Here is a 23,481-nt window from a genome sequence, read left to right on the forward strand (position 1 = left end):
AACGCTCACACAGAATGTTACATGATCAACTGAGAACACATTTACTTGTATGAAATGTTGAAAAATAAAGATGTGTGATGAAGTCTTAGTAGCTTGGTGTGGGTGGCTCCAGCTAGTTGCCTTTTCATTTCAAAGTCAGGCCTCAAGACAATAAAAGCTTAAAATTTTAGGCCTACCTAATGTTTTTAAAACAGAAATTGCTGTCACAAATAAAACTAGAACTGAAAGTTTTGGTCCCACTAGGTAGGTGATTTAAATTTTTATTAAAAAAAAAAAAAAAAAAAAGGAACTCGACATTTTACTATTAAACAAAAAGACGCAAACTTGCAAAAGACAAAATCTCAATACTAATAAGTGTGCAATTATACATAACCTTTAAAAGAACTTTTAAATCAGCCATTTCTACAGAGCTCAACAAGCTCAATATACAAATATCAGTCTTGTAGCGACTGCCTGACAAATGTTAGAAAATGTGATCACAATAGATACTGGGTGGGAGAAATTCAAACACCAAATGGCAATAATGAAGTGAAATGAGATTAAAAAGAAAACATTTATAAACTTGTGTGTTTGTTGCTGTCCAGTTTGTACATCAACAAAAAGAAGAGCGTGTGATTCACTCAGTTTTCTTGGGCTGTTGTGAAGTTCTGTTCGAGGCTGCAACACATAACGGGCCACAGCTGCCCACCCTTCGTGTGTGGACCCAGTATTCACATTTTAATTTCTGAACACACTTCAAAAGGCCTTCATCTCCAAATGGATTGCAGAGCAAATAACCATATTGCCATATGGCACTGAAAGGCAGATTCTCATAGCACCTCATATCCTGTTACCATCTGTGTCATTTCAATGTCAAAAATAAGAAGACTGCAGGATTTGAAGGAGACAACCCAATTTCACAAATGCTGCCATTTCAGACACTTCTTTGTATCGAGTATGGAGGAATATCCATACAGTGGATAATTGATGTAATCAGAAAAAGGCTTATGGAGGCATCTCTTCCTTCCACGTGCAAGTACACAAGAAGTGGAGCCCGAGGAATCAGTGCAAGATCGGAGCACTTGCAGATCGCTGGTTGGATCTTTCAGCTCAGGCCAAATCCAACTGAGCTGAAACATCTAAGGGCAGCCACAGGTAAGCTGCGTCCAACTGCTGTGCTTGTTGACACAAACCGTAAAAACAAGGTTCTTCCGGGGCGAGCCCAAATGGTAACGTAGTATAAAATCATCACAATTTTTTCTCACAAATACGTTCAAGCTGTTTTGACATGATCTTTTTCAGTCCGTTACTGTTTCAGCACGTTTCTTCAAAGGCTGCGTCCCATAATGATGGCATCTTTGGGAAAACCTTCCATTTTGGCCACTTCAAAGCATCCCAGTTTACTATAGAACTCCAACATTCGCTTATCAGTCTGACGAATTTTGCAGAATGCACCATGGGAGCCTAAAATGGAAAAAATAATTTTTAGTTTGGACAACCACAGAAAGATTATCAATTTATTTAGTTCACAAAAAAGCGATAAATTATTTGACTTTTTTTTTGCCTTTGTTTTTGGATTTTTGGGCTGATTTATACATCAATAATAAAACGCACGCCCGTTTTCAAACTAAGACAAATAAGTTCTTGACAGAATGCACTGACACAACTGAAGAACCCTGCTACGTACCATTTGCTTTAATGGAAGACAACAGACATCCCATCATGCTCTTAGCCACACTGGGATCAGTGACTTTGGCGTGAACGTCAACTTTGATGAGCGAGGGAAAGTTGGACAAAAAGGAGTCTGGAAGACCCTCCTCCTCTTCATGAAAACTCAGAATGATCTTCTGCAGGGACGAGGAGCAGAGCGTAAAATTTATTTACCAACAGACACAACGGGTGCGACGTCTCTGTTGATGTCGTGACACTTGGATAAATGAATTAGGATCATACTTCAGCCTCTGAGAGATCCTTTTCACCATCAGGCTTGTTGTATTTCTCCTGCATGTGAGGAATCCAGCTCAGCTTGCACTTCTTGATGAAAGGTTTCACATCTACGGTGCCCAGAGCATAACCGCAGATCCCCTCGTCATCCTCCAGCACGAAACCGTAGTCTGAACTCAGTGTCAGGAGACCTCCGACTAACCTGTAAACAAACAGGAAGGATTTGGTCGGTCACGTGCTTCAGGGGATAAAAACAAATCAGGTTGTAGCCAGAGACACCTTTGAGTTTTACCTGTCTCCTATCAGGTCAGCATCATCCTCAGAGAATGGCACGTCTTCCATTCCTTCACAGTACATTTCTTTACAGATTTTATAAACTGCAGTCTGTATGAAAAGCACATTTTTGTAGTGGTTATACACATATACTTAGCTGAACAGTGGCTGATGAGTACAGTAATTTCCAGACTATAAGCCGCTACTTTTTCCACAGGCTTTGAACCCCGTGGCTTATACGACACTGCGGCTAATTTATGGATTCTTTTTTTGACAGGGTAACAAGCTTCATGCTGCCAAAACATTTAGCCTCGTCACACCTGGGCACTCATAACTGCCTAATAATACAAGTCTCTCTTGGGGGGTGAGTTCTCGTGACTCAAGTGAGACGACCTGTATAAATAAAAGGTAAAAAAACGACAACAACTGACCAATGAAATTACTGAACAGGTCACAGTGGACACCGTTCAGGAAAAAAAATAATTTACTGTACGTGTTTGCATGTTATCAGTGCGTATTTAATTAAAAGTTTAAAAAATATCTTTCTGTGTAAATATCTCGTTACAACGTGGACACCCGCGTCTTATATATATGTACATGTTATTTTCATCCCTTTTTAAATTTAGTGGGCGCTGCTTATATTCAGATGTGCTCAATAGTCCGGAAATTACGGTAAATTACTCGGGTTCTTGTAAAAAACGGGGAGTGAACAAACATGACAACACACTAAGAAACATTTTACCTCATCTTTGGGATAGTAAGGCCTTATTGTATAGATTTTGGAGGTCGGCAAAGAAGGTGGAGGTTGGTAGAAAAGATCGTTTGCTCCATCTATCGGCAGTAACCTCTGTGGGTTACAAAAGCGAACAGGTTTAGTTACACAGTAAAAAGTTGATTTTGTTGACTGCCTCAGTGCGTATTTGCCAAGTTGAGCTACTATCAACCCAAAAGGAACTACTTTAAAAGACTTTAAAGAGCGTTTTGAGTTACAATTATTGTTCAAGAAACATCATTAACAGTGTTCCTTGTTGATTTGACAGTAGACAACAAGAGCAAACATCACAGTCTACTTGTTTTTAACCATGGAACACAAAGTTTACACAGAGCCTTCCTAAGAAGAAATACATGGGTTGTATTTTGGTCTGACTAAGGTGTTACTGGCTGAAGGAGATGCTTCTTTCCCTTTCACAAAGCATCGCAATATTTCGCTGCGCAGGAGCCTCCTGTTGAGAAAAATAATGATGCTAGCGCAAAAATACAGAGAACTCCTGGAAAAACACAAAAGGAAAAATCAAATGGAAGCTCACTTCATTGTCAAGCTGACTGTGAGCCTTGGCTGGGAAATAGTTTTACACTGAAAGGTGTGTTTAATCTTAAGAGTTCTCTTTGTGCATACAAGCTTGCGCGCTCGCTGCGATGCTCTCGCTGCACTGCTCGCGCGTGCGCTTGAAAAGGGTCGCCATTTTGAACGCTGTGCTTCCCTGCAAAGAAATGAGATGTCATAAAAATAAAACCTAGTCATGCTCGCTTGCGCCGCACGCGCAAGGGAAAAGTAGCATCTCCTTGGTCAGCTGCTGAAATAAAAAGTTTGTTTTAAACAATCAGAACAAGCCATGCCAAACTCTGGCTGTATATCCTTTTGTCAATGCATGTTTAAGGTAAATCGATCCAGTTACAGATTCTGTAAATCTTCCAAAATTAACACTAGGATTTATTTTTAAGGTCTAGTTATCTCATTAGAATCAGCTCACCTTTGACAGACCAAACCCCTTCATACCTACACATATTTACCAGTTGCTTTTTTCCTCACAGCACTTTTTTTTCTTGCCATTTTATTACCGTTATTTTAGTGCATTAGATACCTGGAACTCTCCTGCTAGACCTCCCCTAAAGGCCCAGGGCTCTTGGTCTCCTTTAAGGAATTGTGCTGAGGACTGACTACGACACCCTGTTAGGAGCAGAGCCAAGCGGACATTGTTACCACAGGATGGGGCTCCGGTAAAGATGAAAGGAGTGGGGAGATGGGAATGAAGGGGGGTAATATGTAATAATTTGTAACTATTAGCATTAATAATATAAATTAATTTTGTTTCAATTATTAAAACAAACAGGACCTAATGCGAAATAATTACGCTCAAACAACATCTTTGACGCAATGGGGCTCAGGCACCTAAATCTCATGTTTGGAGAATTTAAGTGCGAGTCAGAAATTTTATATAAATGAGCTCTGCACCTTTTAAAATTTTCTGTTACTACAGTATTTTCAGCCAGCTTCTTAAAACATGGTCTGCAAATCTTAGGTTATTTTGTGCAGTTTGATTATCCTCTGCCCTCAACAGTTAAGGCTATGACTTAAAAAGTTGGGACTTGATAAATACACCAACCACCAAAACCAAAATCTGTATCTTAGTATCACAACAGAATGCTTTAGCTGCCATCACCCCACTAATCTTAGCACCCTGTGTGAAGTCACATTCTCAATGTATCTGCCTTGTCACATGACAGAGAAACATAAGTCATTAAAAACCAGGAAAACGGAACAAGATGCACCCCAGCCCATAGTTCAATGGCCTCTCAGCTTAATTTAAAATCTACTATGAAGCACAAACAGCAGCAAATATCTAAAACACTCGCAGCTTTTAACAGTGTGTATCCAGCTGCACTGCTGCTAGCAAGATCCAACCCTGGTTGACAAGAAGCCCTGTCATGTGACCAGCAAAATGCAGCGCGCATGCAGGACTTTCCCTGCTTTATGTGTGAACCTCACAATGATATCAAATACAATTCCTGCAGATGCACCCACATGAAGGAACTGTGAACTTGGCAAGCCAAATTAAAACCCACAATACTGAGTGAAAATACTTTCATTTAAATCACCGACCGTGTCTGGATAGTTGAATAATCGATGTGCAACAGGAAGCACAATTAAAAACCTGTTCCATGGATCCAGCCATTGTTTATCTGAGCTCTCCACTGCACGCAGAAACAAATTTCATATTGCATTATTATATTTCAAAGCCAAGTACAAGTTCCTCTGTGTAGGTGCATCACGCTGGTCTGAGCCATTTCTATTAGCCTACTGACAGAAACAAAAACAAGTTAGAAAGATGCTGCCAAAGAGAAAAATTTGGGAGTTAACAATTGGAATACAAACTCAAATCGCTGCGCAAGATGTGACTTCATCCAGAGGCCGCTTCCTTTCCTCCAATTGAATCTTTTAATGAATGAATTTAGTTTTAAGATAAAAAATACATAAGACCAATTGCAAACATAAACAAAGTAAAAAAAAAAAAAAAAAAGACAACGCCTGCACTGTGCATACATCGGCCACTGTCGATCCAGTAGCAGTAGAAACTTGTACTGTGGATTCTTCCATCTGTACATAGTGAGGGGAGAAAACAGTAGAAAATAGTGATTAGTAAATATTCTCAGTACAATAATTAGGGGGATTGTGACTAAATGCCGGCTGCAAAGTTTTCAAGGGGAAAGATAAAGTATTGATAAAAAGGAGGAGGAATCGTCAGCATATTGAAAATTTAAAAAGCTGATATTAAAATTTGTCCAAATGTGAGGCACTGATTTCTTCAACAGTACCAGAGTAATAACTATTTACTAATGCATCAGGCCAAAAGTGTCAACTTTTGAAGTGGTTTTGCCAGTGTGGGAATGCTGCCTGCTGTGTAGTACTGTGTGCTGAGACGCCAGCTTTACAATGTAGCTCAACTGGACAGAAACCTGTGAATGAAACTGGGTTACAGGGAGTAACCAGTAGGCCATGCTGGTACTTAACGATCATCAAAACAACACTCCAAAAAAGACGGAGGTGTTATCTCTCAGTGAATGTCACTCAAACTGTATCAAGCGCTCAATATCAGCTTGTTTTGGTAAGAGAACAGCAGTTAGTGAGAAAGCCATTCTCTCTCTCGTTAAAAAAAAAAAGAAAAAAAAGGGGGGAATAAACTTGATACAGATTGAGCTAATAATATGGAGAATAAAACTCTTCAACAGCCTTTTTTTGAGACTACTCAAGAAAGGCAATGGTGCAAACACATGCATCCACATTCTAACGAAATACAAATTCAGCTCGGTTCTTGGTTTATGTACCAGAATGGCCTTCCACACTTGGTCAACTTGCTCTCCAAGCTTGCGCGCGCGCTAGTGCATGGAGGGAAGGGGATGAGACTTTCTCCTGGCACCCATCCTCACAGCCAGGGAAATGGAAGTAGCATATCTGGGTGGGAATGCAGCAGTGATGTTACTGGATACACAGCAAGCAGCAGTAAACCCCGCTGGGACAGTTTCCACAGAGTCTCAGTTTAGACATCAATAATGAAAACGTTTTAAATTTTAAACACGGAAGATACCAACAGTGCAAGCAGCATTCAGTCTGATAGAAGAAGAAAAAAAACAATAATCAACATGTGTGAATAACAAGAGCATTTAGCTGCAAAGTGAAGCCTTAGGCTCGATCTGTGCTAAGCTAATCTAAATTGTTCTATTTCTCACAGCTAGTGGCGTTACCCATAAATTCATTGGTGAAAAGAATATTCTGTAAGAGGTGTTTTGTTACTGATCAGAAATCATCTGTTAAGCAGATGTTTTAACAAACAATCATATGTAGTTTAGTGAAAAAAGTGCATAGCTCTGAACTATTGTAACCTCCACGCAGTTAATAAATGTGAACGTCTTAATTTATTTTCATAAAATGTGTTCCTGAAAATGACTAAATTCAAGACCTGATGCTAAAATAAAACTTTCTAAGAAAAGAGGCCCCCGGGTTCCCTTGTATACATACCTAACCACTGAACAAAAGACTTGACCATAGAAATGATGCTCTTGATGTCCCAAATGTAAGGGTACAGGTCGTACAGAATGGTGCGGTTGGCTGTATTAGAAAGCCGTGTGAACATGTGGATGACGGAGCAGCACATCTCCTCAAACTTCTCGGCCCGTGACTGCCATTCTGCAACCTGAATGCATCACAGATTAGAAATAAAAACAAGTAGTCAAAAGGAAGAGTTGAAACTGACATAAAAAATAAAAATAAAAATAAAAGAAACTAATATTCAAGTCAAGTGAGCAACAATTTTGTTCAGCTTAAATACACATTTAACTCATTACACTGTTATACAGTTTATACTTTTTCTGACAGTTTTTTTTACTGTCAAAATGTAACTGGGAGAATATTTTTTTTAAATATATGGAGTTTCAACAAACATGGCACACTAATCTGCAGTGCAAACAATCCAGTCAAAACCACACCACCTAACGGGCAGTAGGGGTAATACACATCCACCATTTTGTTTTCAGCTCCATTACCAGCCTGTTTATTTAATAATGTAGTTTTCTCACACAGACCTTATTCTCTTCATTTGAAGGGTTTTTTTGTTTAAATTTCAAATTAAAAGCCCACCTTTTCATTGTCTTTTCTTTTGCAGTTGACACTGACGACGCTGCTGTTGGCTCTTAACCAGTTAAACTCCTTTAACATCTGCAAGGCCTTGGGCCCATGTTCATACGGCAGATAAAAGAGCTCTGCGAGTAAGCACAGGTCCTCAAGCAAAGGAGGGTCCACTGTAAACAGGGGCTTCTCATCAGGTCCAGGCACAAACAAATCCTGAGGACACATGAAGCAACAATGTGATTTAAAAATGAATTTTAATATTGTACTATAAGCATCAAGTATAAAAGAGAAAAATAAATAAATCACAAATCTCTGCAGTACCTGTTTGAGCTGATCATCTGTCTGCATAGGGGCAACATCACTCCCAGAGTCCTCCTGAATCGACTCTTCAGGGGACTTGGACTCTGTCAGACTTTCCTTGTCTGTATCCATGGGTCTCAGGTCTTCAGTCATTTTTTCAGCTAAAATGGGAGCAACGTCTTTCTCCTCTGGATCAGCCTCGGCTTCTGGTTCGTCCTGTTTCTCAACAACCATTTCCATTGGTTCCTCATCCGAATCCTTCTTTTCCACATCCACCTGCAAAAGCAAAGTATGAAAATATTTTTTGAACCAGATGAATGACTCAAGTTAAGAGATCGTTATTGGCTTTAACAACACAAGGGGAACTGAATCAACAAGATGGTCCTGAAAATTTATCATAAAAATACACTTGAAGCAAGTTCAAATGAAAAGAGAATGCAGCATTCTCTTTTTCCAACAATAAGAATCACTAAAACACACCTCCTCTTCCTCCTGGGGTGTTTTTGCCATGGGGAGTGGCAGTGGATCCAAGCAGAGGGGAGGCATTGACGGAGACATGATTGGTTGCTGGAACACAGTCGTGACTGATGTGGAGGAGCAAAGAGACGGAGCCGTCATCGATGATACGTCAATGGCTGTGCTTTTAGAGCCACTCTGAGGCACCTGTCGGCCTAAAAGAGAACAATGTTACTGCGCTGCCCTGTTCTAATTGCCATCACTCTTTTCTAAGTGACATTTGAAACTGGAATCACTCTTACTGTTGTACTGATGAGACACGCCAAATTCCCCGAGCCATTCTGCCAGAGCCAGTTTCAGAGCGAGCTGCGGGCTGTAGAGCATGTCGGTCTCCAGCTCCTCATCACTGCCTTCATTCTCCAGCTTGATTTGAATAGAGACAGTGCTTTCCTCACCATCAGCTTAAAAGGACAAGATGAAGAGAGAAATAAAGCACAATAATAAATGATCTTTGCTGTGCTGGAATATCAGCAGAACCAAGTTCATGACTGATTAGGTACTTACTCATGACAACATCCTTTCGAACCCCATTCATGTTGGACTTGTACCAAGTGGCCAAAGTATGGATTGCTATAAAATTTGTTTCAAACTCGCAGTTGGGATTGGTGAGGACTCCCTTTAGTCTTGGAATAAGCTCTGTAGAGCGGCCCTTGTATGGACCCAAGAAAAGCCTTTTCTGGTCATAATCATTGGCATGAAAATTGTCCCAGATTACAGGGGACCTTCTTAGGATTTTGGACACCTCCTCAATAGACTCCACTGTGATTTCTTTAGATACAACCTTGGGGCCTATAAATAAACAGCATATGTTAATAATTTTGGACCAATTACAATTAGACAAATGAGTCTGGGCTTAATAATAAATGGTGTTCATCAGTTGAAAGAAAACATTTAAACTTGCCTGTCCACAGTACATCAATGTCAGGCAGCAGTTTTTCTCCAACTGTTAGAAGGTAGGGGGATTGCGAGACATTTGGGTAGCAGAAAGTACCACAGTACTCTGAAGGGCAAGAACACAAAAGCAACAAATAAACGTGCAGATCAAAACAAAGAATATAGAAAAAGGAGGTCATATATAGAAGTGACGTACCTGTGGGGCAAAAAAGAAATGTTTCAGGCTCTCCCACGTACTGGTAGATTTCATTGGTAAGAGAAACCTGAGCATGTGCAAAAGAGCTGAATACCTCTTTGTCTGCAGGGCACATGTTGTGGTCAATATCGTCAAAAAGTAAGGCAAATGACTTGCAGCCAAAATGAGAAACCTAAAGGGGAAGGCGTCAGATTAGCTTTAAAGGTGAAAGTAAGCAATTATGTTGCTTGGAGATACTGTAAGTCTATGTCTTTGACATAAAATATAAAAAAAAATATTGCATATTAACCTGATCAAGTTTCCTCTTGAGTGCAGAAACTTCTTTCTGATTAGAGAAAGTTATGTCTAATCCAGGGGAAATGGCATAAATAAACTCTATTCCATGCTCTTTGGCAGCAGCGATTAACGTCATGAGTTGCTCTACAAAATAAGGTAAGGGGAAAAACAAGTTACCTAATAGAGTTTTGTGTTTTCATTCAAATTCATCAGACACAAGGAGCCTGCTAAGGGTAGAAGGCACAATTCACATTTCTCGCCCTAAAACAGCTTATTCATAAATCTTCTCAGCATAGTCACCTGCTTCTTCCACTGAATAAAGTTCTCTCCAGAACATTCTGTGTTTGTAGTCATCTTTGGGAGCATAGAGGTATGTGTTCAGCCCCCATTTCTGTTGCCTGTAAAAAAAACATTTTGTATAAACCCAGGATCACAATACAAATGTTTGTACTATAATCTTATTAAAGAAGACCTTATAAACAGACATTACCTTCTGAATAATTCTTTCCTCTGTTCCATTGTCCATGGGCGCCCATAAAAGCCTGCATGAAAGATACAATAAAAATAAGTTCCCATGCAGTTTACAGAATCATTTATCTAAAATTTTAGCAATTTTTGCTGCTACAACAATTTGCCCTTGGTGTGAGTACCGGGAATACTTTCAAATATAAAGCTTAATGTATAAACACGTAGCGTTTAGTTCATATCTTAGATCTTATTACAGCGTTTCTTTACAATTCATACTTTAGTTGGATGTAACTGGGACCCTGTGTACACAATTTCGTTCCACCACATGTGGTGCAAATGACAAATAAAGAAACTTTGACTTCGTTTATGTTTTAAGCCATGCAAGTAATCACACTACCTCCAATATAATAGGTAAGGTATCATCATTATGCTTAAAAATAAACGTTATTCTTTATAAAATCCTGCCTATGTTTTAAAGCTACTTCAAATTATACAGGTATGTAAACATGTTTAAGACCAATTGGGAATAACTTTTTAAAAATGAGGCCACACAATCCAATTAATCTACAAGTCTCCATAAATATTACACCCGTGTGTGGAAAAATAACGTTTAATTATTTAAGAATACATTTGCATAAAATATTGATCACTGAACAGTTTTGACAGAAATTAGCTGCACGCGAGCCTAATTTTATTGACAATTTTCGATGAATAAATTAAATACGCAGGATTGGTGCAGTACTTCGATCATACAGTATGATAGATGTATATATATATATTTCTTCATTACCTTCAACAACCCCACTAATGAATTTTCTGAGACCAGTCGATTCGACTCCGATGTCGGTGGCCGCCACTGGGCCAGGGGCCTCCACACAAGCCTCTCCAGAGACTGGGCTGGGGCTCGGCTCAACATCCAGTTGAGGAGTCTCCAACGTCTTATCTTTCTGAACCATCGTTGGTGATTTTCCTCGATATACTCACAAAATCCAGATAACTCGCTAAATGTAGATATTTAGCATGCAAATCCACCGAGCTACTTACTCGGGACTGTCGGGAGGAAATAAATCGCGTCACTCACTGTTAAACGTCTACTAGCTTAGTAAATCTGTTTTTAATTCCCCTCGTTTGTTAACGAATACAAATACTAGCAAGCGGTTAACATCATATATGTCGTTAAATGCACGAAGAAAATACAAGCCGTTAGTCCGTTTTTAAGCGACCATTCTCTCCTCGTTACGGTAAAAATTTGCCCTAATTTTCGCTGGTTCTTCCTGTTTACACCGAATGCGCATGCTCACCAGACCAGATTAAACCAGTCAAAACCGGATCTACGTGACAAAACACCGCAAAGGCATTACGCACGCAAGATAGTTAACGCCTTACAAGGCAAATGTCTGCATTACGAATGCTAAAATAGTCGGTTTGCTAATTTTCCACCAAATATTTTGCCATTGTTTTTATTTTTTTTATTAAATATTGTCAGTGGAATTATTATTATTATTAGTTTATGCAATATAAATTGTCCAACTTGCTCCCAACGACTCAAATGACAAATTGTATTTTAGAATTGAGTACAATTAAATAATGCTAATACAAGATATAAACAGGAGAGCTAAATGTAAGTGGAAATTTATATAACAAGTTCAGATTTCGTGGTCTGATCTGTGATTCTAGTACAGAGTCAACAATATATGGTGAAGAGCAGTGAATTATCTTGAGATTCCCAATCCATATAAAAAATGCAGATAAGATTCATACCACTTTCAAACAGAACAGAGATGCTATTTTATTTTATTTTTTTAATTTATCCTTTATTTTTCCAGGTAGTCTCATTGAGCCACGAGAACTCATTTTCAAGAGAGACCTGTTTTAGGGAGCAGATGGGGGGTTAAGGGCCTTGCTCATGGGCCCAGAGTGGGGCGAATGAGGGTGGAGATGCTATTTTATACTTAAATGTCTGATACAAAATGCTAATGCATAAACAATGGGTGGTAAATGTTAGAGAAAAATGGAAGGCATTTGTGTAGCAAGCCTTTCCCCAGCAGACAAATCAAGCCACAGTAGAAAATGTGTTTTCTACTGAGATGTTCCAGAATGAAATGATATATTGTACAAGATAAAGTGCAGGTGATTTACTTTGGTGAGCTGCTCCAAAGACTTGTACCTAAAATTTGACCCTTTAAGTGTGCCATTATTTTTTTCTAATGGAACTCTTGGGACATTGATGTACTGTTGACAAAATGTGTCATGATGTAGACCTAAGCAGCCCTGCAAAACCCCAAATTCAGTATCTCAGAAAATTTGAATATTACTTAAGACCAAAAAAAAAAGATGATTTTTAGAAATGCTAGCCAACTGAAAAGTATGAACATGAAAAGTATGAGTATGTACAGCATCAATACTTAGTTGGGGCTCCTTTTGCCTGGATTACTGCAGCAATGCGGCGTGGCACGGAGTCGATCAGTCTGTAGCACTAGTGCTCAGGTGTTATGAGAGCCCGGGTTGCTCTGATTGTGGCCTTCAGCTCTTCTGAATTGTTGGGTCTGGCATATCACATCTTTCTCTTCACAACAATACCCATAGATTTTCTATGGGATTAAGGTCAGGCGAGTTTGTTGGCCAGTTAAGGGGATACCATGGTCCTTTAACCAGGTACTGGGAGCTTTGTTGTGTGCAGGTGCCAAGTCTTGTTGGAAAATGAAATCTGCATTTCCATAAAGTTGGTCAGCAGCAGAAAGCATGAAGTGCTCTACAACTTCCTGAGAGACGGCTGCTTTGACCTTGGACCTCAGAAAACAGTGAACCAACACCAGCAGATGACATGGCACCCCAAACCATCACTGACTGTGGAAATTTGACACTGGACCTCAAGCATCGTGGATTTTGTGTCTCTCCTCTCTTCCTCCAGACTCTGGGACTTCGATTTCCAAAGGAAATGCAAGAGACCATAACTTTGGACCATTCAGCAGCAATCCAGTCCTTGTCTTTAGCCCAAGTGAGACGCTTCTGACTCGGTCTCTTGTTCAAGAGTGGCTTGACAAGGAATGCGACATCGGACCCATGTCTTGCATATGTCTGTGCATGGTGGTTCTTGAAGCACTGCCTCCAGCTGCAGTCCACTCTTTGTTAATCTCCCTCACCCTTTTGTCTTGCCTTCAATGTGCAACGTGTCATGGTCATCATTTGGACAACTGTCAAGTCAGCAGTCTTCCCCATTATTGTGTAGCCTAAAAAAAACTAGACTGAGACCATTTGAAGGCCTTTGCAAGTGTTGAGTTATTCAGCGGAGTGTAGCACCAGGTGTCTTCAACATTGAACCTTTTCACAATATTCTAATTTTCTGTACTGAATTTGGGGTTTTCATTAGTCAGTTATAATCTATATTAAAAGAAATAAACATTTGAAATAGATCAGTCTGTGTAATGAATGAATATACGAGTTTCACTTTTTGAATGGAATTACTGAACTTTTTCACGATATTCTTATTTTATGACCAGCACCTGTATATCCAAAGCCAAATTTGGCATCATGCTTGTTAGAAATTCTTCGCTTTATTACAGATTAAATCAATGCAAGAACGTGATAAAGCACTGATTATTCTTTGTACAGATAGTGCTGTATGAATGGGTAAATGAGGACCACAGATTGTATTGTACAGCACTTTGAGGATCTTGCTAAGATAGAAAGGCGCTATACAAGTACAGTCCATTTACCATTAATACAAATAAACAAGCATCATCATTTTACATTTAAAAACTGTAACAAGAACCAGCCAAGTTGCAAGACAAAATACTTTTTATTTAGGCTTGTATTACATTTCAATGTATTACATGCTCTCCAAAATATTTATGGAGTTCCATTCCATTTTAAAATTATTCTCTCCATACAATTTAATGTAGTTGTACATTTAAATAAACTTTTAAAAAACAAAAATCTTAAGTAGTCTTTTTTTTTTTTTTTACTACTTTTACCAGTTTTATTATAAAGTTTCACTTCAATAGAAGGTGTAAACTTGTAGAAACAAAATAATGCAACAACCAAAACATAAAGACTGTTGCGGATGCTGAGCAACCCATCCACTGAGGTGCATTTCAGCGGCTTCCTGGTGCAGGCCTCCTGTTACCTCTTCAAATTCTGCTGAGCCTGCTTCAGTAAAGTGTCGAAGTCTAGTGCATTAAACTTGCCTTTAGCAGGTAATGAATCGTACTCTCTACTCGAATCTGGTATGAGAAGGTAGGGAAAGACATGTATAAATAAACTGAAAACTTTATAATACTTTTGTTGCATCTGAAATTTAAAACCATGCCCACCCAGGTCAGAATAGTTGGACTGACAGAACTGTCTCCTTCCACCAAAACAGAGATCGAATGGCAGCTCATCGGGTTTGCGCAGCTTACTCCCATTCTCAATGGCTGTAAAAGCATGTTTGGTGTCGTAAAAAGTCACAAACCCGTAGTTGTCCCTGTGGAAAATTATAAAACAACGATTGCGTCAACAGGTTTAAAATATGTCCAGGGAAAGTAGCAACTGATCTTGTCCATACTTTTGAAAATGTAGCTTGCTTTTAAAAGAGCAGCCAGGATGTGTTGCCAGGAAGCCCCAGTTATGAACAAGCTTGAGTTTGCTTTAGCACTGTAGCTATCCCTCAGAGGTCACAGAAAAGACCCATAGGTTCAAAGGCGGTGCCGTTATCTCATTAAATCCTTAGAGCAGGAACAATATAACTGAATGAAACATGCTTGTTTCACTCCAGCTGTAGATGTACTAACCCGTGGTCTCTGAAGTGCAGGGTACATTCCTCAATTTCACCAAAGAAAGAGAAGCGCTCTCGGAGTTCTTTGTGGGTCATCGTTTCCCGAATTTTACCAACATAAACAACCCGACGCTCCTCCTAGGAAAGTAGTGGATCACATTAGATGCAGTAAAAATACGACGATATTTTTAGAGAACATAAACTTACAATGGCTCGTTCCTTGCGCATCTTTGATTCTTCCATACTTCTATTTGTGCTATGATGATATATGGGCCTGTATGAAGGGCTGGGGAGAAAAAAAAGAAAGAAAGAAGTTGGTTATTTATTTTTTAATGTCAGTATTTGTGATGCTCAGTTCAGACAGGTATGATTATTTGCTATTTTAACTAAAATAAGAACTGGTTATTTGTTTTATACCTGTACAATCGTCCGTTTTCGTTCCACTGTGGTTGTCTTTGAGGGGACCGTGACCTGGACCGACTCCAGGAGCCAGAGCGAGAAGAAGAATAAGAGTTTCTCCGTCTCCTGGGAGGGGAGGGAGAAGATGGAGACGAGGAACGTGATGAACAACTGGAACTGCTATCCGAGTCACGGGATCGATACCTACAGATCAAAAGAAATAATACAAATAAGAAACTCCTGAAACTGATGCGACTGAGCTAATTTAATGTTTCGATAGAAGGACTAACCTTTTCTTTGCTGGGGAACACGATCTGGACCGAGACCTAGATGAACAGGAGTCTGAGCAGCTAGGCGTAGGACTAGGAGAACGATGGGATCTTTTTCTCGACCGCCCACTTGTTCCCTTTTTGGGACTGGATCTGGGACTGGGTGAGCGAGAAGCAGCATGCCGACGGTAGGACCTTTTCAAGGGCTCTCTTCTGGGGCTCCTGACTTTAAATGAAGATTCGGATTCCTGCCGGGTTGGTGAAGCATCTGGAGTCTCCAGAACGAAGCATTCATCCACCCCATCAGTTTTCTTCTCCAAGGGTTCAGTCTGTGGAAAACTTGGCGTTTTGACAGGAATCACAGGACTTTTAGCAGGTTGGATTCGAGCCATGGCAGCTGGGGGCGTTTGCGTAGCGGTTGAAGCTTGGATGGGCTTTATCGTGATAAGCGATTGCTGTCTAACGTTCCAGCGTTTGGCTGGCTCTTCAGTGGTGGAGCCTTTGTTGGGGAGGCAATAGTCATGATCCATGCATGCCAGATCAGGACTTACAGACGCAGCAGCAGCAGTGGCTTTACTACGGGACCAAACTGAGGGTAGAGGCTGGGCTTCGATCTGAATGACCTTGGAGGAGGTCTCTGCAGCTTTGCTCTTTGCCAGCAGTGCTGCAGTAGGCAGCGGTTTCCACAGCTGGTGGGGAGGTGTGGCTGGAGGGGTCAGCGCTAAAGCACAGGGAAAGAAAGACCAGAAAAATGCCACTCAGCATTCGCAATTTAGGGAAACGTATCTACTGAACAGAGTTGCATTAGAGGCACATTATTGGAAATAATCAAAGCATATTAAAAAAAAATAAAAAAACTTATTTGATAACGTTTTAACTGATTTACCTGCAGCGGTTGAAAGATTAGCTTTTAGACGCTCTACGGCAGTTTTCTCTGGAACCGGTTCAGTTCTGCAAAGCAAGCAGGGTGAATTAACCCTCAGCTTATTGTTGTGATCTTTTCGACTGAATATGAATGTTAGAGGGTCAGTACTGAGGCCAGACAATGGCAGAGCTTTTGCGGTAGGTCTTGGCAAAAGGCGCATTTGTGTCACCCCCAGTCACACGCACATTTACACAATAGCAAACTGGTTTTATTCTTCCAATTATGACGACTTTTGTCATTCAGTCACTTATACAGAGCAGCGTGAGGGCTGTAGGGTAACTCACCTCGAGTTTCCTACAGCTGCTGCTCTACCAGAGACCTCCGACACACATCGTTTGTCTTTCACTGATGGAAGAGGGAACGGATAAAAGCACATCAGCACAAGAACCAGCAGAAGAGACGGGAAAACCAAAAGAGCATTACTGAGTTTGTCAGCAAATGGTTGCATTTATAACATTTCCAGATTTTCTCTTGGAATATGAACAAATTGTAAATAAAAGCAAAAACACGACATGTCTATAACTGGTACAGACAGAGCAACCATTTGTTATATTGTGCCGGACCTTGTACATCCATCCAAACAAAGCCTGCAGAGTAAAAGATAAATGAAGTTGCAGACGAGGCAAAATTCCAGCAGCTGAGCAGACAGAAGCTTCTCTGCCCCCTGCAGGACTAACTCCTGGAGAAATGTTTCAGTAGAGCTCAATCTTGTCAGAAATAGCTAGAAGTACCCCAAAAAACATTGAGTGTGAACAGTAATTTATTGGAAGGAAGTTTTTGCATCACAGAAATAGCATAAAAATATATTGAGACATTTATTGAAGTTATATGGTAAACCTTGCATGCATCATTTGTTAATAATATACATTTTTTTTTAAGTTTCTCCATTTTCTGACCCACTACAGCTAACCGACGACTGTATAATATTGTTCCTCATGACAAAACTTAGAAACGGATTCTGTGGCTACATTTAGCTCAGTGCTAAATGTGACCCACTCCGCTACTGATCCGCATCAACACACAACATCAGAATTAAACTGGAAAGAAAAATAAAACACCAAATAAATCACTTTGATGATATGACGCAGTTAAGACTTTAAAAATAATAATAATAATAATAATTACCTTGGGTTTCTTCAAACTGCTCAAGTAAGCTGGTCAAATCAGCAGCCTCAATACCTTCAAAGAGAAAAGTATTTTGATTTAACATTTATTTATGTATTCAAAGAAAGATGGCAGTTGATCTGCGTTCCAGCTTTTGTGCAAGTATATACCAACTATTAATACATATTAAAAAGTTAGATTTTTACTTATTCCACTAGTAAAATGCAGGCAATAAAACAGAAACTCCTAGCTCACCTATTTCACTGGCAAACGCCTCAATCAACTCCTGCGTGGCATCCTTTGTTCTTTGGCTAGTTGGTTTTTTAGTTTCAAGCACCACAGGTTGTGTTTTTGGACTACGGTTATTGAACAGAGGACCATCAGGAGAAGGTTTAACACTACTGGCTGTGAAGTCGGAGGATTTGCTAGAAGCAGTGACCTCGGGTAACTTCTGAGAAATCGTGGCGCTGTTCTGGGGGGCGCTTGGAGCAGAACCAGAAGCAGCGGATTGTTTGGTCACATCTGTAGCGGTTACGGGGCATAATTGAGTTTGACCTCCAGGTTTTAAAGATATGGGCTGTGACTTGGTGAGGACGTTCGCTCCATCTTGTTTACCTGAAACTTTAGAATGTTTTCCATCTTCTGAAGACACAAAGTGGTTTGCAGGTTTTAAAGAAGCTGGAGATGCACTAGTCTGAGGAACACAAGGTACTGTAGGATTTGAAGGTGTTGCATGTGGACGTGTAGCCAAATTCTTCTCAGAATAAGGAGTTTGGGGCTTCTGAGGGGGTTTGGGAAGGTCTTGTGTTTGCTGGGGTTTAGTAACGGCAGCAGTTGATGCAACCTTGTTGGATGAAGACATCATGTAGGCTGGTGGCACCAACAGCGCCTCAGGGGTGGGTGGAGCTCCTGGGCCCCTCGGCTGCCAAGCGGGCTTGACCTCCTCCACTACCTGAGTGTTGGGACGTCTGAGGTCCTTGGGGTTAGGGTCAGGCAGGCACGGTATGGGGGTGAGCTCTTTGGGAAGCTCTGGAAGGGTGGGCCACTTGGTGCTGTTCTTGTCTTGTTTCTCCACTGGAACCGGCTTTTTCTGCTGTCGAAGGCGCCTGTACTCCTCAAGACTGAGCGACTTGGGTTTAGGTTCTGGGACTGGCAGGGCAGCATCACCAGGCAGTGTGATCTCAGGAACCTCAGAGTTTGGAGCAGCTGTGCCGCTTTCAGAAGAAACCAAGGAGGGGGGAAGAGAGGAAGCTGCTGGTGAGCTTTCAGCCTCAACACAAGGTGTGATGGGCTGTTGTGGAGTACCACAGGGCTGCTGGGCACGTTCTGCACTGGCTGAACATTCAGGCTGAATCTTATCAAGGGGAGTATTGGATGGAACAGTGTCCAGATTTGGTGACAACAATGGAGCAGCGTTCTCATTTATTACAGTCAGTGATGCTGTAGTGGTGTTTTCTGTTTGCATTTTAGTTTCACAAGGCCGTATTTCTTTACAGCTTGGAAGAGATGGAGGTGGATTTGAGGAAACACAGGGGAACTTTTGCTTCTTTTCTTCTTTGACCGACTTTCTGTCAGGCTTTTTTTGCATTTCCTGTGCTGGTTTTGTGATAGTACCACTCCTCAGAACCCTTCCCTCCACAGATTTAGGCGGCTGCTCTTGTTTGCATTTCTTTTTCTTTTTTCTCTGCGAGGGACTTCTTGTTTTATTTTTCTTTTGTTTCCGAATGATGACTTGCTTTTCCGTATCTGAAGGAAGAACTGAAGTAACCGTAGCAGCAATTTCACTTTTTCCAAGCAGCACGTCATCTTCATCATCTACTACAATATGCTCCGAGCCGTCAGAAGGCTCCTCTTCTGCTTCATCTGAAACGTTCTCCTGATTTGCCAAACACAGTTCTTTGAGAGGCCCAGAGTCAGCTAGACCCATGTTTTGGATGGCCAAGATGGGTTCTCCATTTTCTCCTTGATCCACAACTTCAAGTACTATGCCTCCTTCAGGCAACAGGTGCTCCCCTTCCTCATTCTCTACAGATATGGGGATACAGTATGGGTGCATTTGCCTGACTAAGTCTCCAAGGTTTACTGAAAAACCATCTTCATCCTCCTGCTCAAAGGTGATAGGAAGAGGGAGGGCCAGACCCTCCCAACCAAACAGATCGATGTCAGGAGACAAGCTATGTCTGTCTGGGCTCAGGGTGAAGGAGCCATCCTCCTCTTCCTCGCCATCGCTCCTCTGGAAAGAGTTTGTCTGAATCTTGAATAAGCTCTGAGTATAGATGGAGAGAGAAATATTCAGTCCAACCTTTCATATATCTGCAATTTACACAGGTTGAGAAAAGTCCTTAACCCTACGTTTTCAGATGATGATGATCTGGTGGTAAAGAGTGTATCTTTGTCTTGGAGGGAATGAGACAAACACAGGATTCTCTTGAGCTAGAGAAGACATGGTACAGTATTACTAGATTAGATCATTAAATGGGGGAAAAAAAAAGTTTAAAATGTCACACAGGAGCTGTCTGGTCGATTGAATGTAACAGCCGGGCACTGACCGGAGAGTGTTCCCTGCTCTTCTGATTAGACAGCAAGTCTGAGTCAGGCAGCATGTCGAATGGTGACGGGTTCTCATCATCCACATTGTCCAAGATCTCCGTCAGGGCTGTCAGCAGTGTGGTCTCACTCTCTTCATCTAACCCTTTAGTCTACGCAAACACATACGCAACAAGGGATTAGGATTAAAGCATGAATGAAAATGAGCAGATTTTAAATACAAAAGTAACATCTGTCTTGCCTCTAGTGCTGACGTGTCCCCAAACATAGAAAGGATGCAGGGATCTAAACAGCTTTGAAAGGCCCCCAGACTTTCCCCTGAGCGGAGTCCAGTCTAAAAGAAAAGAATATAGTTTTTAGATTTTTGTTTGGGCAAATAAACCAAGAAGAAGACGTGAATCTGTTAAAAACTGAAAAAGTGGCCACCACAAACACAACACTGAAAACATTAATACAAAACAAAAAAGGTGCAAAACAAGTCGGCTTTCCACTGATTCAGACACAAAGGGATCTGAAGTGAGCTTAGTGCTGGTAAAAGTCTACAAATTCATCTTTGCTCAAGTTTATTATTTAGCACAAAAAGAGGACACAAGTAATTACATAAACTTTTGACTCCTGCTAGAATTAAAACAGATTTTTTTTGTGTGTCCTACGCACTAAAATAAACAAAGGAGACTAAATGGACATGTAGATCACTGCAATAGAAATAACATTTTTTAAATTCAAGTGGATTTAAAGTAATTTTAAATGATGAATACTAAAATAAACACCAGAACCCTCAAACATTTTAAATGTTGATAATTGTTTGATCATTTAAATGTACAAATCACGGCTATTATTATCTTATCCTTAAAATGTTAATCATGTAAATAGAAGCAACAACATTCCTTCAATACTGTATGCTGAAAAAAAAAGACTTTTAGAAGCTTTCAGTCTTTTTCTACAATAACCCACGTGTTTGGCTACAGAACGCAGACATGTTTGACCCTTCCCTTTCGCCGTACACAGGAAGACCAGACACACTACAACAAACTAAATAATTTGAAGTCTACAAAGCAAAATACACTACTAGGATAGCGTCTTTTTGTCATAAACCTCTTGATACACTACCATTTGTTATTCTAAAACCGTCCAGGGTCGTTTACTTGTAGATTAAACAACACATTTTTTTAACTCTCTTCTGCGCATGCGTGAAACAAACCCGCATGTGAATCACCACATGTGGCTTTACACACACAGGTTTTGAATGAAAACTCGCCCATATGAAGCAGTCTGAAAGCCTACAGTCATATGCTATGTATACTAACAACATTTACTCTGTAATAAATTAAGAAGCTCTTATAATGTGTATAACACAGAGCTGATAACACCGTTTGCTGCAATGCGACCGGTGTCAAAACTCATAATTTACTCACCGGCAACTCATCAGGCAGCACCAAACAACGTTAAGATTTAAAATTAGGATCACACATCCTGTATGGAAATTGGTAAAGTAAAAGCGACAAGATATTTCAGTGTTCCGACGTTTGTGTCTTGACACATGACACAAAACCCATTCAAAAAGGCTTCTAAGCGGTTTCTCACAGAAATTAAACAACACGAACACCTGCCGCATCAATTTCGAACAACTACGCACAGCTGTCACAAAACAGTAAGTTGTTTTTTCTTTAAACGGACAGTAAAAAATACTACTGTTGCATCCACGTGTCACTTTTCCACGAGCAGAAAGAAGAGTACAGCTTGTTCAGACTATTTCCGACTTGGAAAAAAATTGCAGATAAAAGATAGTACGAGCAGAAAAATAAAGTGCAGAATTTGTTCTTCACCTCGCCAAGTGTTTCCATCGGGAATAAATCCATATTGCACGCTGCTATCGTCTCCTCCGCCGCCATCTTACAATCCCACTCCCTGACTGGACTCGTTACGGAGAGATAAAGTAGTGAATCAGCCAGGCGAGCCGGTAATAGACACGTGGTTCCACATTCCCGGCAAAAGTGACGCAAAATGACGCTAAGCGTCAAGTGCTGCGTAAGCTCGTATTCTTGTAGTTCTTTGTAGTTTTTCTTCTTCTCAAGGTATTTAAATAAAAAAATCGGGGATTTTCATATTTTTTTTATTTTTTTTTTGCGCAATGTGTCTAAATTATGTGAATTCTAAATAATTTTTTATATTTCATTCTTACTTGTATAAATTTACACAGGTACATGAACTTATCTCTATGAACAACAATGGCAATAATACTAAAAATAGTCCAGCCGAACAGCAGCTTCCAATATTCGGTCATATTTACTATTTTGAACGCTTTCTAAAAGTTTAGTTTTATCAAACATCAAAATGTTCTATTTTATTTTTTATTTTTGCAGAAATCTAACATCATCTCACAGCTGCAAAGTATCCCAATGTTTCTGCATTTCATTTTTTTTCTTCTGTTTATTAGCTTTATTTTGCCCTCTTGGTTGCAATGACCTCAGTGCTGTTAACATACTTGAGTTTTTGTACACAGTTTTTATAATTTTAAGCAATTTTTTTGTGTGTGTGATTCCTTGTACTGAAACTCTGGCACAATTCCCTGCGGGATCAATAAAGTTCTCTTATCTTAATACGATTTGAAAATGGTGTGACAATCTGAGTAGCAGCTAACATTTTTATATTTACTGTAAAACAAACAGACAAAAAATGCACACAAGGTACATTTCTCTAAACTGCACATCTTTTGCAGATTTTTTTCTGAAGCATATTCTTAAATATTAAACAGTGATAATAGTAACTTCCAATGATATACTGTAACACCATAGAATATTAAAACAAAATAGAAATTACAATTTAAAAGCAAAGAGAAGCCAAAATAAGAAAACATTGGATTACTGATATCATTTGTGTGTGTTTGTGTGTCTTAGCGTATTATCCGAGATAAATCTATATAAAGACACAGCAACATAATTAGGGCTTTTAATTTGACAGACTGATTGTATAATAGCTTCTAGCAGAACAATGCCAACACTTTGTCATTAATGGGACAGTTTGATGACTTTATGACTCTCTTATAAACACATGTCACAATTTTAGTTGTCATTTCAAATTTTGACAGTTTTTTTAAAAAATAATTTACCTGAATATTTGGGAAAACACATACCTAAACAAGTTGCTTTTATGTATTTTTCACCTAGAAAATTAAAAACACACACAACAAAGTCCATGCTCAATAATCCAGGTATACAATCCAACAATTTT

The 23,481-nt window shown here is 39.9% G+C and overlaps 2 protein-coding genes and 1 non-coding gene across 3 annotated transcripts; all 3 read right to left on the reverse strand.

Annotated features, from left to right (window-relative positions):
• Nucleotides 1-24: 24 nt before the first annotated feature.
• oga (O-GlcNAcase) lies at nt 25-11,464 on the reverse strand. Its single transcript, XM_037678922.1, has 18 exons — nt 11,041-11,464; nt 10,273-10,324; nt 10,083-10,180; nt 9,796-9,926; nt 9,507-9,678; nt 9,318-9,416; nt 8,921-9,205; nt 8,659-8,817; nt 8,381-8,571; nt 7,922-8,176; nt 7,610-7,813; nt 6,992-7,166; nt 4,059-4,144; nt 2,939-3,043; nt 2,216-2,307; nt 1,933-2,125; nt 1,667-1,826; nt 25-1,443 (listed from the first exon to the last, which is right to left on the reverse strand). The coding sequence occupies exons 1-18, from the start codon at nt 11,204-11,206 to the stop codon at nt 1,307-1,309; spliced, it is 2,760 nt and encodes a 919-aa protein (XP_037534850.1). The 5' UTR covers nt 11,207-11,464; the 3' UTR covers nt 25-1,306.
• A 2,648-nt stretch (nt 11,465-14,112) lies between these two features.
• pprc1 (PPARG related coactivator 1) lies at nt 14,113-22,169 on the reverse strand. Its single transcript, XM_037678884.1, has 14 exons — nt 22,077-22,169; nt 20,492-20,584; nt 20,253-20,402; nt 20,056-20,136; nt 17,959-19,969; nt 17,725-17,778; nt 16,884-16,944; nt 16,561-16,625; nt 15,696-16,395; nt 15,424-15,609; nt 15,214-15,292; nt 15,023-15,144; nt 14,564-14,715; nt 14,113-14,473 (listed from the first exon to the last, which is right to left on the reverse strand). Exons 1-14 carry the CDS (start codon nt 22,140-22,142, stop codon nt 14,373-14,375), a joined length of 3,921 nt encoding a protein of 1,306 aa, XP_037534812.1. The 5' UTR covers nt 22,143-22,169; the 3' UTR covers nt 14,113-14,372.
• Nucleotides 14,803-14,941, reverse strand: LOC119421263. The gene has a single exon (XR_005187355.1). It is a non-coding gene; the product is annotated as a small nucleolar RNA SNORA50 (small nucleolar RNA).
• Nucleotides 22,170-23,481: the final 1,312 nt, after the last annotated feature.

Source organism: Nematolebias whitei, chromosome 1 (assembly GCF_014905685.2).
Source record: "Nematolebias whitei isolate Nwh7 chromosome 1, NemWhi1, whole genome shotgun sequence".
Lineage (NCBI taxonomy): Eukaryota > Metazoa > Chordata > Actinopteri > Cyprinodontiformes > Rivulidae > Nematolebias > Nematolebias whitei.